The sequence below is a fragment of the Labeo rohita genome, unplaced genomic scaffold (assembly GCF_022985175.1).
Source record: "Labeo rohita strain BAU-BD-2019 unplaced genomic scaffold, IGBB_LRoh.1.0 scaffold_84, whole genome shotgun sequence".
Lineage (NCBI taxonomy): Eukaryota > Metazoa > Chordata > Actinopteri > Cypriniformes > Cyprinidae > Labeo > Labeo rohita.
In genome coordinates, this window is record NW_026129788.1 from 184636 (window position 1) to 197814 (window position 13179).

General features: G+C 41.6%; 1 protein-coding gene across 1 annotated transcript; it reads left to right on the forward strand.

Moving 5' to 3' along the window:
- The first annotated feature begins 746 nt into the window (after positions 1–746).
- dmgdh (dimethylglycine dehydrogenase) lies at positions 747–13144 on the forward strand. The gene is made up of 16 exons (XM_051104916.1): positions 747–1139; positions 1557–1728; positions 2742–2840; positions 2981–3145; positions 3520–3724; positions 7144–7392; positions 7468–7666; positions 8033–8202; positions 8285–8438; positions 8950–9115; positions 9389–9519; positions 10044–10261; positions 10346–10503; positions 10926–10985; positions 11800–11934; positions 12475–13144. The coding sequence occupies exons 1-16, from the start codon at positions 1042–1044 to the stop codon at positions 12682–12684; spliced, it is 2589 nt and encodes an 862-aa protein (XP_050960873.1). The 5' UTR covers positions 747–1041; the 3' UTR covers positions 12685–13144.
- Positions 13145–13179: the final 35 nt, after the last annotated feature.

Genomic DNA, 13179 nt, shown 5'->3' on the forward strand with positions numbered 1-13179 from the left:
TACGTTTGTGTTTGAAGTCGTTTTCTACTGTATTAAACGGCAACATATTGTATCATTAATTGTTTTCTTACAACAAAAACGCAACCGTTATCTAGGCGTGCACAAACATCTGTTCTAACGTTCTTTTTAAGATATGAAAACATTATTTGTTAATAATCTAGTTTTTCAAACATTATGAGAACTTTACTTTTGAATGTTCTCTGGACATGCGAAAACAAAGAATCTCCCCTGTTAGCCCCAAAAAATATATCTTAAGAATGTTTTTTTAATGTTAAAACATTTTTTCTTGGTTATGTGAATGTTAAGAGAACATTCCATTTCAGAACGTTCTCTGAACATATAAAAGTAACAATAAATCAGAACATTCTGAAACAAAAGTGTAACATTTGAAAACGACAGGCGAACTTAAATGTATCAGAAGAAACGTTACTGGAAGAATGTTTGTTCATAACTCTGAGGGAACTTTGCCAAAACACCAGCCAGAAATCTGAGAAGATTCCTTGCTAGATGGAAAAGCTGCCGGTGCAGATGTTTCTAGACGAGCTATTGATCATTGATCGTGTCTGAGCTGATAATCGCTGCTGTGTGTTTGAGCTGCGGCTCTGAGACATTGATCATGTGATCTGCTGCCTTGACACATTTCACTGTCCACAAACATTCCTCTGGATCACACACACACACACACACTCAGAGTTGCTGCAATCTTTGTTTGTGCTGCAGATTGTTCATTCACTCAGACTGTTTATGAAAGATATGTCATTGCAGGTCAACACTGCAGATATAACAGATGCTGAGTGCGCATGAAGGAAAAAAGCACTGAATCATTCTGTTTTTGTCTCTGTATTCAGTGTTTTCGTGTAGACTGTGTTCTTTTGCTAATGATAGTGAATAGGAATCCTCTCATAGGCTGTTAAACTCAGCGCGTGTTTGACGCGCTCTGACAGACGGGCGCGCGCTGCTCGTGCGTGTTTCTGCGCGAGCGTTTGTTTGGAAACTCGGAGCCGAAACTCAAGAAAACTTCATTCGCACCCGCAACACAAAATGTCGCGAATATTAAACGCGTGTAACGCTCTTGTGAGGCGAGACTTCAGGAGACAAACACTGCGCGTTTCTGCACGGAGCTTCGCCACAGATGACGGGTGAGAAACATCTCAGATAGAGCCGAGAAAATATGAATCATATCTGACAGACTGGAAAATATTGAGATGTGTCTGAGAAATATCTGAGGTAGAGTTGAGATTACATTTAATAAACCTGATAATTGTGAGTTGCGTCTGAGAAAATATCAGATGTATCTGATAAATCTGAGAAAATATAAATTAAATCTGATAGACAGTTGAGACAAAGTATGAGTATATCTGACAGACCTTGCAAACATTATGGGAATGCATGGGAAAATTCAAACTAAATGGCATTAAAACTCTAATCATCAAAATCACAGATTCTGCATTAATCGTGTGAATTTGCAGCACCTGTGATTCAGTCATCATATCTAATCATAGTCTGATGATCTGTGATGCTGTGAGTGTGTTTGATGGTTTTGTCGTGGTTCTCAGAGACGGGTCTGCCGGTGTTTTGGGGAAGCGTCTGAAGGACTCGGCGGAGACGGTGATCATCGGCGGCGGGTGTGTCGGGGTCAGTCTGGCGTATCATCTGGCCAAAGCCGGGCAGAAGGACGTGGTGCTGCTGGAAAAGTCCGAGCTGACGGCCGGATCCACGTGGCACGCGGTAGGCTCAGGGGTCAAGGGTCAGGGGTCATCTAGAATCTAGATTCGGTGTAGTATTTTAGAAAATGCTTTTGGTTGCAACAAACCACACAAGTTATGAAACCCCTCAGTGATGAAAGGCGTTCAATAGTTACTCAGGGTTTTCTTATCTTACGGAGTTTGATGTGACTGTAACAGATGTCCGTTCACTCAACACTCAGTCTTGATAAACACTCAAGCAGCTGCTTTCTATGTGGGTAAAAGTGGGTCAAGTCACACTCATTTACAGATTGTTTCAAAGCAGCTTCATAGAGATAAACAGAAAAATAACAGAATCAGTGATGTGTGAATCCAAATTCAGCTGTAAAGCAGCTCTAGAAAAACAGTAAAGTCATTATTCAGATCAGTTCAGTCGTCTATGTGCCACGGCTCCATCTGCTTGAAGGAGCAAAACAGTAAAAAAAAGAAAAAAAGAAAGTCTTTTCTGCCAAGTCAGCAATAAAATGTGGTTTCAGAAATTGAGATTTCGAAATCAGATTAAAACTGCATAACTACAACTGGATCAGCCTGAGGACGTCTGTGCATTCTAGAATAAACAAACTCATATTAAGCGTTTGATCTTTCTTATACCTACTTTAGCATGTAAGCTGTTCGGATTCTCATGTGACTAAACATTTAAGCAACTGTTAGTAATTAACCAGTATGATGACTGTCTGGTTTTCAGCTTTAAGAAAAAACAATCAGTGGATCATTGCCCTTCAACACCAAGTTCATGGGTTTAATGCATGCAACTGATCAATTGAACAGCTTTGACTAAAAGCGTTTGCCAAATGCATGTAGGTAAATGTAAAAGGCAAGACAGCTGACAGTGTAAATGACTTGTTTTGAAGTCTCACTGCAGTATTTCAGGTTAAACAGGCTAACATTTGAACCCAAAATGATTATCTGAGGTGACTGAGGTTATGTTGGGTGCGTGTGCTGTTCTGCTGTACTCGTGTCTGAATGACGTGATGATGATGATGTTTTCTTCCACAGGCGGGACTCACCACATACTATCATCCCGGCATTAATCTGAAGAAGATTCACTATTACAGCATTAAACTCTTCGAGCAGCTCGAGGCCGAGACGGGACAGGTGAGACACATCAGTAATGATGTTTACTAGGGTCAGAGGGATTCATTACGGGTGAGATGCTCAGGTTCTTGCTGTGATGAACTGCCGCAGGTCTGTGACGCATTTGCACCTGTATTGAGCGTGGTGTGTTTGTATTGTAGGCCGTGGGCTTCCATCAGCCGGGCAGCATCAGACTGGCATCTACTCCGGTCCGAGTGGACGAGCTCAGATATCAGATGACCAGAACGCACTGGCACCCCACGCCACAGTTCCTCATCGGCCCCGAGAAGATCCAGCAGCTCTTCCCTCTGCTCAACATGGACAAGGTATGAACACGTCAAGATGCTCAGGGACGAAACACATACTGTGTTCTGTGGACAATAAGACGCACTGGTTCAAAACTGCATTGTTTAAATAAACACGGATCAAGTCGCTTTGCTGTGATGTGTCACGTTGTATCATTACATTCAAAAATAATCAAAAATACAGATAAATAACTGCATTATAACTGATTCAGAAAGTACTTTGCACATATTTTGCATGATTGATGTTAACTGCAAAACATAAACTACTCTGGAATATAAGTCACAGCATCTTTCACATGATAAAAAATGTCTTATATTCTGGGCAATCTATTAAATTTACTCGGGACATCAGAACGTGTGTGTAGAGGCTGAAGCTGCTTGTCTGTGTGTGTCAGGTGTTGGCGGGTCTCTATAATCCGGGTGACGGTCACATTGACCCGTATTCTCTGACGATGGCTCTGGCAGCGGGAGCACGAATGTACGGCGCTCAGATCTATCAACCCGCTCCGGTCACGGGACTCACGCCGACCGCTGACGGCAGATGGGACGTCCAGACGCCACACGGAACCATCCGAGCCAATCGCATCGTCAATGCCACAGGTTAGACCACACCCTTACATGATAGACCACACCTTCACATATCAGGCCACACCCACATATGATAAATCACACATCACATGCTAAACCATATGTAGGCCACGCCCACATGCGTTAGACCCCACCTTTACATGCTAAGCTACACTCACATATATTAGGCCACACCCACATGTGTTAGGCCACACCCCTCACTGCAGTCTGAGAGCATCTGCTCCCCATTTATATTTCAGAGCTGCAGCTGTTCACTCACGTGAATCTCAAAAGCTGCTGGAAATCTGAGGTGACGGAGACTAGTGGAGCAGCATGTTTTTCAGGGTTCTTAAAAAGTCTTCTGTTCAGTTTGATCAAATTTAGGACCATAAAACGTATTATAGATCTTCCATAATGATCATTTTAAGAGGTCTTAAATTTGGGGATGGAAAAAAAGGAATTGCAAAACATGCTAATGCGATTAAACTTCAAAAGTCGATGATTTCATAAAATAAATGTGAGCACTGCACGATCAAACACTGTGGTGTGTTCTAGGCTTGTTGTTTCTAAGCAGTTAAATGAATACTGCGCATGAATTATGACAGTGTTTGCTGTTTGGAGTTTATATTGTAATATGTTGTAAGATGCACATTTTATCTGCCTCATCTGTTTGAATGAGCAGCTGGAAGTGGTAGAGCATAAATAAGACTCAGAGTATTTTGGTGACACAAAAAACTGCATCTGGCATTTAATTCAGGGTAAATTCTTGTCTCGGGCCGCCCGTCACAGGAAGGAAACATTTTTAAAATATAGATTGTCCTAGTATCAGCAAAATCCGACAGAAGTGTCATGGGTTGAGATCTTTCAGCAGGTTTTGTTGTAATAGTTTGTAGAATGTGCTGAAGCAGCTTTGATAAGATGATCAGACACACATTGAACAGTCACACGAGCCGATCTCTGACCTCTGACCTCTCCTGTAACAAACGCACCTGATTGTGTCCCAAAATCCATTTTTGCTGCTGTCGGCTGTTTTCTGAGTGTTTGGGTCACTGCAGTAGCGTCGGTCCGGCTCTGAAACGAGTGTGCCGAATGTTTAATGTGTGTCATGTGCTGCTGATCCAGAGGTCAGAAAGTTTCCTTTTCCTGTTTAAACATGAGATCCGACTGAGAATGTGTCTGTGGACTGAATTGAGTAATGAAGAACCAGAGTCAGATCTGTGTGTGTGTGTGTGTGTTTGTGTTTGTTTGGCTGATGTTGGTCCAGGTTTAATGTTTTTGAGGTTTTGGCCTTCTGTCCCACTCACATGACCGGCCAATCAGCTCTCGCCAACAGTTCATCTCACAGCCAATCATCAGAGGTCTCTCTCGCACGCCTCAGCTCAACCAGTTCTCACCAGAACTCTTCATTCGTCATTTTTTTTCTCTCATTTCAGTTCTTTCTGTGAAGGCCATCAGCTTTAGTCACTGACTCAGATCTATTCTATTCTATTCTATTCTGAATTCTATACTATTCTAATCTGTTTTAGTCTAGTCTATTCTGTTTTATCCTATACTGTTGTAATCTTTTCTATTCTATTCCATACTATTCTATTCTATTCTAATCCATACTATTCTATTCTATTCTATTACATTCTATTCTGTATTCTATACTATTCTATTCTGTTTTAGTCTAATCTAGTCTATTCTGTTTTATCCTATACTATTGTAATCTGTTCTAATCTATTCTATTCTTCTATTCTATTCTAATCCATTAATCCATACTATTCTATTCTATTCTATTCTAATCCATACTATTCTATTCTATTCTATTCTAATCTGTTTTAGTCTAATCTAGTCTATTCTGTTTTATCCTATACTATTGTAATCTGTTCTATTCTATTCTGTTTTATTCCATACTATTCTATTCTATTCTATTCTATTCTATTCTATGATCTGTTCTGTTCCTTTCTGTAGTATTCTAATCTAGATTTCTATAGTGTTCTGTTCTATTCTAATTTGTTCTATTCTATTCTAATACATTCTACTCTGTTTCTATTCTAATCAGTTCTCTTTTGCACATGGAGAATATGAGCTGTTACTTTGTCTCACTCCTTGTGTTTGAATCAGTTTTTTCAGTGATCCACTGAGTTTCAGATGCAATTTTAACAGTTTTGGCTGTAAATGATGAATTATTTGCGAAACTACCAGTTTTACATGCAAAACAGGAACAATTTGCCAATGGCGAATAAAAGACGGTCTCTGAGATGATGCCTTTATATCTCAGTTTTAAGTGAATGAATTTCATCAAGTTTAGATGGAGTTTGCGGTGGCTCTTGGTGTCATTTCTCATTCTTGCTGTAGCATCGTGTTTATGATGTGAACTCACACTCGAGCTTCAGTGATGACATCACCAGGTTCTGTCGGGTCAGAGTTGCAGGTCTGGGATCAGTCAAACACACCTGGAGGTCAAAGGTCAGAGCACACGGAATGTTTTCAGGAAGATCCGGTTACTCTGAACCCTGCCGACCCACAAACACACTGTGAGCTGTGATTGGTGCCTGAAAAAACACCTCGGCCAATCAGACGACATCTCACAGTGCTACAGATGTTCATGATTGTGTGTTTGTTGCTGTGGCTGAACTAGTTCTGATCCACACACACACACACAGTGTGATTCAACAGGCCAACTGAACAGAATAAACCATGTTTTATTAAAAATGTCAAAATGCAAAAAGTGTTCTGTGAGGGTTACGTTCAGTGTTGGGGTTAGAAAATATCGTTAGCTTAGTGTAAAAACCAGTATGGCTGTGGAAAGTAAGTGTATGTGTGTGTGTTGGCTGCTGGAGGTTATTTCAGACTGAAGGATCATGTTCTGTGTGTTTATTTCAGGACATCTTCAGTATTTGTGTGTCTCCTTTGCTCAGGGGTTCTTCTTAAAGGAACAGTTCACTCAAAATTTAGAATTTGCTTTAATGTGCTCATCCTCAGGGTATCCAAGATTAGGATGAGTTTGTTTGTTCATCAGATTTGAAGAACTGTGTCATTCCATCACCGTCTCACCAATGGATCCTCTGCAGTGAATGGGTGCCGTCAGAATGAGAGTCCAAACAGCTGATAAAAAGTAATCCACACCACTCCAGTCCATCAGTTCACATCTTGAGAAGACAAAAGCTGAAACAAATCCATCATTAAGACATTTTTAACTAAAATACATTGAGTCCATAATAACACTTCCTCCAGTTAAAAGTGTTCTGGTCTGAATCAGGAGAGAAATCTGCACAGAACAGTCCTAAACAAATATATGGCAAAAGGAGATCAGTGGAGGAAGTGTTATAATAGTTAAAAACGTCTTGATGGATTTCTTTCAACTTTTGTCATCTCAAGATGTTCATTGTTGGAATGGAGTGGTGTGGATTATTGTGACGTTTTTATGACATAATATATAAAGCACTGTACGTTTGTCTTGATCTCAGGGTTCTGGGCGCGTGAACTGGGTCACATGATCGGTTTCGAGCACCCCACCATCCCAGTGCATCACCAGTACGTCGTCACGGCGACCGTTCCCGAGGTGAAGGCGCTGAAGACGGAGCTTCCTGTGATTCGGGATCTGGAGGGCTCGTATTACCTGCGTCAGGAGCGGGACGGCCTGCTGTTCGGACCCTACGAGAAAGAGGAGAAGATGAAGCTGCAGGACTCGTGGGTCAGAGACGGAGTTCCTCCAGGTCAGCACACGATCACAGAGATCAGATCACAGTGAAATCACAGTGCAGTCAGAAATAATCAGGGGTGTGTTGCAGGTTTCGGTAAGGAGCTGTTTGAGTCCGATCTGGACCGGATCATGGATCATGTGGAAATGGCCATGGAGATGGTGCCGGTTCTGAAGAACGCTGATATTATCAACGTCGTGTCCGGACCGATCACATACACGCCTGACCTGCTGCCCATGATCGGACCGCATCAGGGAGCCAGAAACTACTGGACCGCCATCGGCTTCGGGTGAAAACACACACACACACACACGTAACACGTTTACACACACACAGTGCATTTAGTTCAGTTAAATAACTAATTTTTTTCAGTATGATTCTGTTCAATAACTGTGATTCAGTTCAGTATGGTTTAGTTCAATATATGTGATTCAGTGAAGTATGATTCAATTTAATAACTGATTCAGTTTAATAACTATGATTCAGTTCAAAAAGTGATACAGTTCAGTATGATTCAGTTCAATAACAGTGAATCAGTTCAGTGTGATTCTGTTTAAGAACAGTGATTGATGGTTCTACAACTCGGATGCAAATTTTGAAGCTTTCATGATCAGCGGAGAGGATGATTGACAGGTGTGTGACGTGTGATTGACAGGTACGGTATCATTCACTCTGGAGGAGTGGGGAAGTTTCTCAGCGACTGGATCATGAGCGGTGAGCCGCCGTATGACCTCATCGAGTGCGACCCCAACCGCTACAGTCACTGGACCACCGTCCCGTACCTGTGCGCCAAAGCCAGAGAGTCGTACGGTTTCAACAACGTCGGTGAGTCACGTGACAGGAACACGCGTACGTACGCCACAGTAACACGTGATGTAGATGATCTCTGTTCTCTGATTGGTTTCAGTGGGTTACCCGAAGGAGGAGCGCTTTGCGGGTCGCCCGACTAACCGGGTCAGCGGCGTCTATGAGCTGCTGAAGGACAAATGCTCAATGGGTTTCCACGCAGGATGGGAGCAGCCGCATTACTTCCATAAACCTGGAGACGACATCGGATACAAGTGAGACACAACATTAAACAGATATCACTAGCATTCAGATGTTTGGGGTTTGTAAGATTTAAAGTATTTCTGAAAGATGTGTTTTCTGCTCACAGTGCAGTGAAATATTATTACAATCAAACACAGCTGTTTTCTATGTGAATATCTGTTAAACTGTAATTTATTTCTGTGATGCGCAGCTGAATTTCCAGCATCATTACTCCAGTCTTCGGTGTCACATGATCCTTCAGAAATCATTCTAATATGCGGATTTGCTGCTCAACAAACATTTCTGATTATTAGCAATGTTGAAAACAGTTGTGCTGCACAATATTTTTGTGGAAACCGTCATACATTTTCTTTTTCAGGATTCACAGATAAACAGAACAGCATTTATTTGAAACATAAATCTTTATAAATGTCTTTACTGTCATTGACCTCAAATGTTTGAACAGCAGCGTGAATGATGCTAGAATCCACAGCTCTGATTGGATGAATGTGAATGCGTGTCTCTCTCGGGTCCTGTGTGCAGACCCAGTTTCAGAAGGACTAACTGGTTCGAGGTGGTCGGGCGAGAGTGTAAACTGGTGATGCAGGATGTGGGTGTGATTGACCTTTCACCCTTTGGGAAGTTCATTGTGAAAGGAGAAGATTCACACCGGCTGCTCGACCGACTGTTTGCCAACACACTGCCAAAGGTGAGAGAGAGAAACAACAGTAATCTGTGTTACCGCAGTACATTTTATATCTGAGTCTAGTGAAATATTACAGACAACCTGATGATCCGGATGAGATGTTTATGACAGGAGAATCACTGTAAGCTCAGAACATGTTGATACATGAATGACTGACAGGAATCAGACATCAGTTGTGTGAGAAAGAGAGTGTACTTGTTTGACTACACTTGTGAGGACCAAATGTGTGTGTGTGTGTGTGTGCTGATTGAATCATGATGATGTGATGTTTCTCAGGTGGGTCAAACCAACATCAGTCACATGTTGACCCCACGAGGGCGTGTCTACGCTGAGGTCACGGTTACCCAGACTGCACCTGGAGAGTTTCTGCTCATCACAGGCTCCGGGTCAGAGCTGCACGATCTGCGGTGCGTCTCTCTCTCACACACACACACACACACACACACACACACACACACACACACATTCACATCAGTAACTATTACTATAATCTGAGAGCTGAAGGAGCCACTCTGTGTAATGTGAGAATATCTGAAGTGTGTGTGTGTGTCAGTAACACAGCTGTCTGGTTTCTGCCCCTTGTCTCATCCAATCAGAAAACAGCACACTGACCTCCAAAAACACACTCACACACACAGCGCCCCCTTCTGGATGAAAGTGAATTGACCTCCAGCACTACTGTTGATAATTCAGTCATTACTAGTACTAGAGCTTTGAGATCAGTGTTTGAGCTCCAGACATGAGTGATTTGTCGGATCATGTGCGAAAACATCTGGACACCTTAGCAACTGCCTGAAACACTCACAACACCCTAGCAACCACATCACCTTTATATTAGAGTGTAACATCGCAGTCTGTGTTGCTTTATGACATCACTGCATTATTTTCTGTGTTCAGCTGTAGTTTTCACTGTGGTTTCTGTCTGTCTCAGGTGGATCGAGCGCGAGGCGTGTGACGGCGGGTATCGCGTGAGCGTGTCTAACGTGACGGATGAGATCGGTGTTTTGGGCATCGCTGGGCCGAAATCACGGAAGGTTCTTCAGAAGCTCACAGATGAAGACATGAGTGACACGGCCTTCAGATTCCTGCACTGCAGATCCGTCCAGCTCGCCGGCGTTCCCGTCCGCGCCATACGCATATCCTACACAGGTGATGATAATTACATGCTGACCATGCTAATTGACAGGACGTATGCAGATGAGCGGCTCATCCCGTGTGTGTGTGTGTGTGTAGGTGAGTTGGGTTGGGAGCTCTACATGGACATGCAGAACATGTCGGCGGTGTATCAGGCGCTGATGGAGGCGGGACGAGACGAGAACATCGATAACTTCGGCACGTACGCCATGAGCTCACTGAGACTGGAGAAGGGCTTCAGAGCCTGGGGAGCCGAGGTGCTGCTCACACACACACACACACACACACGTCTGGTTTATTATCTTTGTGGGGACTCTCCATAGGCGCAATGGTTTGTATACTGTCCACACTGTATTTTCTATCCCCTTACCCTAACCCTACCCCTAAACCTAACCCTTACAGAAACCTTTCTGCATTTTTACTTTCTCAAAAAATCTCATTCTGTATGATTTATAAGCTTTTGTACCCATGGGGACCTCAAGCCGGTCCCCACAATGTCAAAAATTTCAGGTTTTACTATCCTTGTGGGGACATTTGGTCCCCACAATGTAGCAAAAACAAGTACACACACACACACATTAATAAACACACACACACACACACACACACACACACACATTAATAAACACACACACACACAACATTCATCTGACCTCAAGCTTCTGTTGTTTTGTTTCAGATGAACTGTGACACGAATCCTTTAGAAGCTGGTTTGGACTATTTCATCAAACTCAATAAGGTAATAATAAACTAAAACTACAGGACTTAAAGTTCCATCAAATCCAAAAAAATGAGGGGAAAAGAAGCGTGTAGTGCATTGTTGTTGTTCTGCCTAACCCTAACCCTGCTGGTGGATTTAGTCTCATTTTAATGTATAATTTTAGTTATTTAAATAATTTAATATTTCTATATTCAAACTTTTATATTTAAAACATTAATCTCAACATGAATTTATAAATTTATTTGCACTCATGCCCCTCTGAGCCTCATTAAACATATGAAAATACATCTACAAACCACTTTTGTGTTCTTCTGTGTCACCTCTGTAGTACAAGTCATTTTTTTATTAATACTAATTTTATATGATTGGTAAGTTATTTGTCTTATTCTACTTATTATTATATTGTTTTAATTAGAAATTTTATAAACATACATTTTTGAATTTGACATAGATGATTATAGACTTTTAGTACAATTAGAAAAATGCCATTACAAACATAAAAAGAAAATGCCCCTGTAAATCACTTCAAGGAGTCAGATGTCACCTTATATTAAGAATTTTTGATCAGAATTTTTGATTATTGATCAGAAGGTGCTTCTAATGTTTTAAATTAGGATGACAAGCGCTTCTAATTACAAGAAGAAAAAAAAAGCTCTGAAACTGAGTGTGTGACAGAAAAATTTTCAGTCAAAAGATTTTTTTTTCCTTTAACCCCTGAAATTAAACCTAAAACACAACAACTGTGTATGAGGAGCAGCTGAGCTGGACGTGAGATGTTGTCAGTGGTTTCGAGCGCTCGTTCTCGTTCTCATTCTCACACTGGTGTCTCCAGCCTGCAGATTTCATCGGTAAACAGGCTCTGCTGGAGATCAAGGCTCAGGGTTTGAGTCGTCGGCTGGCGTTCCTCACGCTGGACACGGACGACATCGACCCGGAGGGAAACGAGACCGTCTGGCACAACGGAGAGGTCTAATAACACAACACAACACAATGGGATGTGTGTTAATGTTCTTACCAAATCGACTGACAGGAAAGAGTTTCACTGCATGTGAAGAAAGAATGATGCACAGCTACAGCAGAAACAAGAGTTGACCAGCTCATGCACGGTGAACTCTGTTTCTGGCTCGGAATAAAAAATAAGTCTTTATCTCATAAGAGAATTATGAATTATTACGTTTTCTCACAATTCAGACTTTTCTTTTTAATTTAACTCTGAATCAACTCTGATACGAAAAAATCAGAATTGCAAGATATAAACTTGCAATTGCAAATAGCTACAATACATTTGCATGCAATAAAAGTCTTTTTTTTTTAATTCCTTTACAGACAAAAGCTTGTTTTCTCAGAATTGAGAGTTTATATCTTGCAATTCTGACTTTCATATCTCACAACTTTGTATGAGTGAAGTGTAATTATGACTCTAAATGCAAAAATATTTTTTTTATTTTTCTGTGGTGGAAACAGTCTTGTCTCATACTCATGTGCGTGTTTCTCCTGTTCTCTCGAGGTGGTTGGGAACACGACGTCAGGATCGTACAGCTACACCACGCAGCAGAGCCTGGCCTTCGCTTACCTGCCCGTCGACCTGATTCGGGTGGGTCAGAAGGTGGAAGTGGAGCTTCTGGGTCAGAAATACCCGGCCACGGTCACGCAGGAACCGCTCGTCCTCACGGAACCCGCCAGAACTCGCCTGCAGAAGAAGAACCAGAGCGTCTGATGGAGCCGCTGCTGTGAATGGACAGACACGATCACGAGCTCGATCGGTTTCATCAAACACCTTCAGTGATGTTACAACGAAACAGGAAATATCAGCTGAACAGAGTTGTGTTAGCAAAATAAACCAGCTGTAAGCTATATGAAATTCATCAAACAACTGCAAATGTGCCTGAATGTGAAAATGTAAAGGTTGAAATTTTTAAAAAATGTTAAACATCATATTAATTGAAACACTGTGAAGATTCGCTGCTGCTGAAACATCACGTCTTAATGTCCAGATCTTGAACTCATTTGAGGGATCAGACTAACTTATGAGTCTTACAAAGAGCCACAGAAGAACTTTAATTAAGCACAATCTCAGTATTACAGATTCCAGTATAATTTTATAATGATATCTGAATATTCCTGTATCTCTGTACTGTATGTTTTCATTGTGAATAAACACTCTTTCTCCTCTCTGACAGGTTTATTCATAAAGTACAAGTTTTTTTATGGA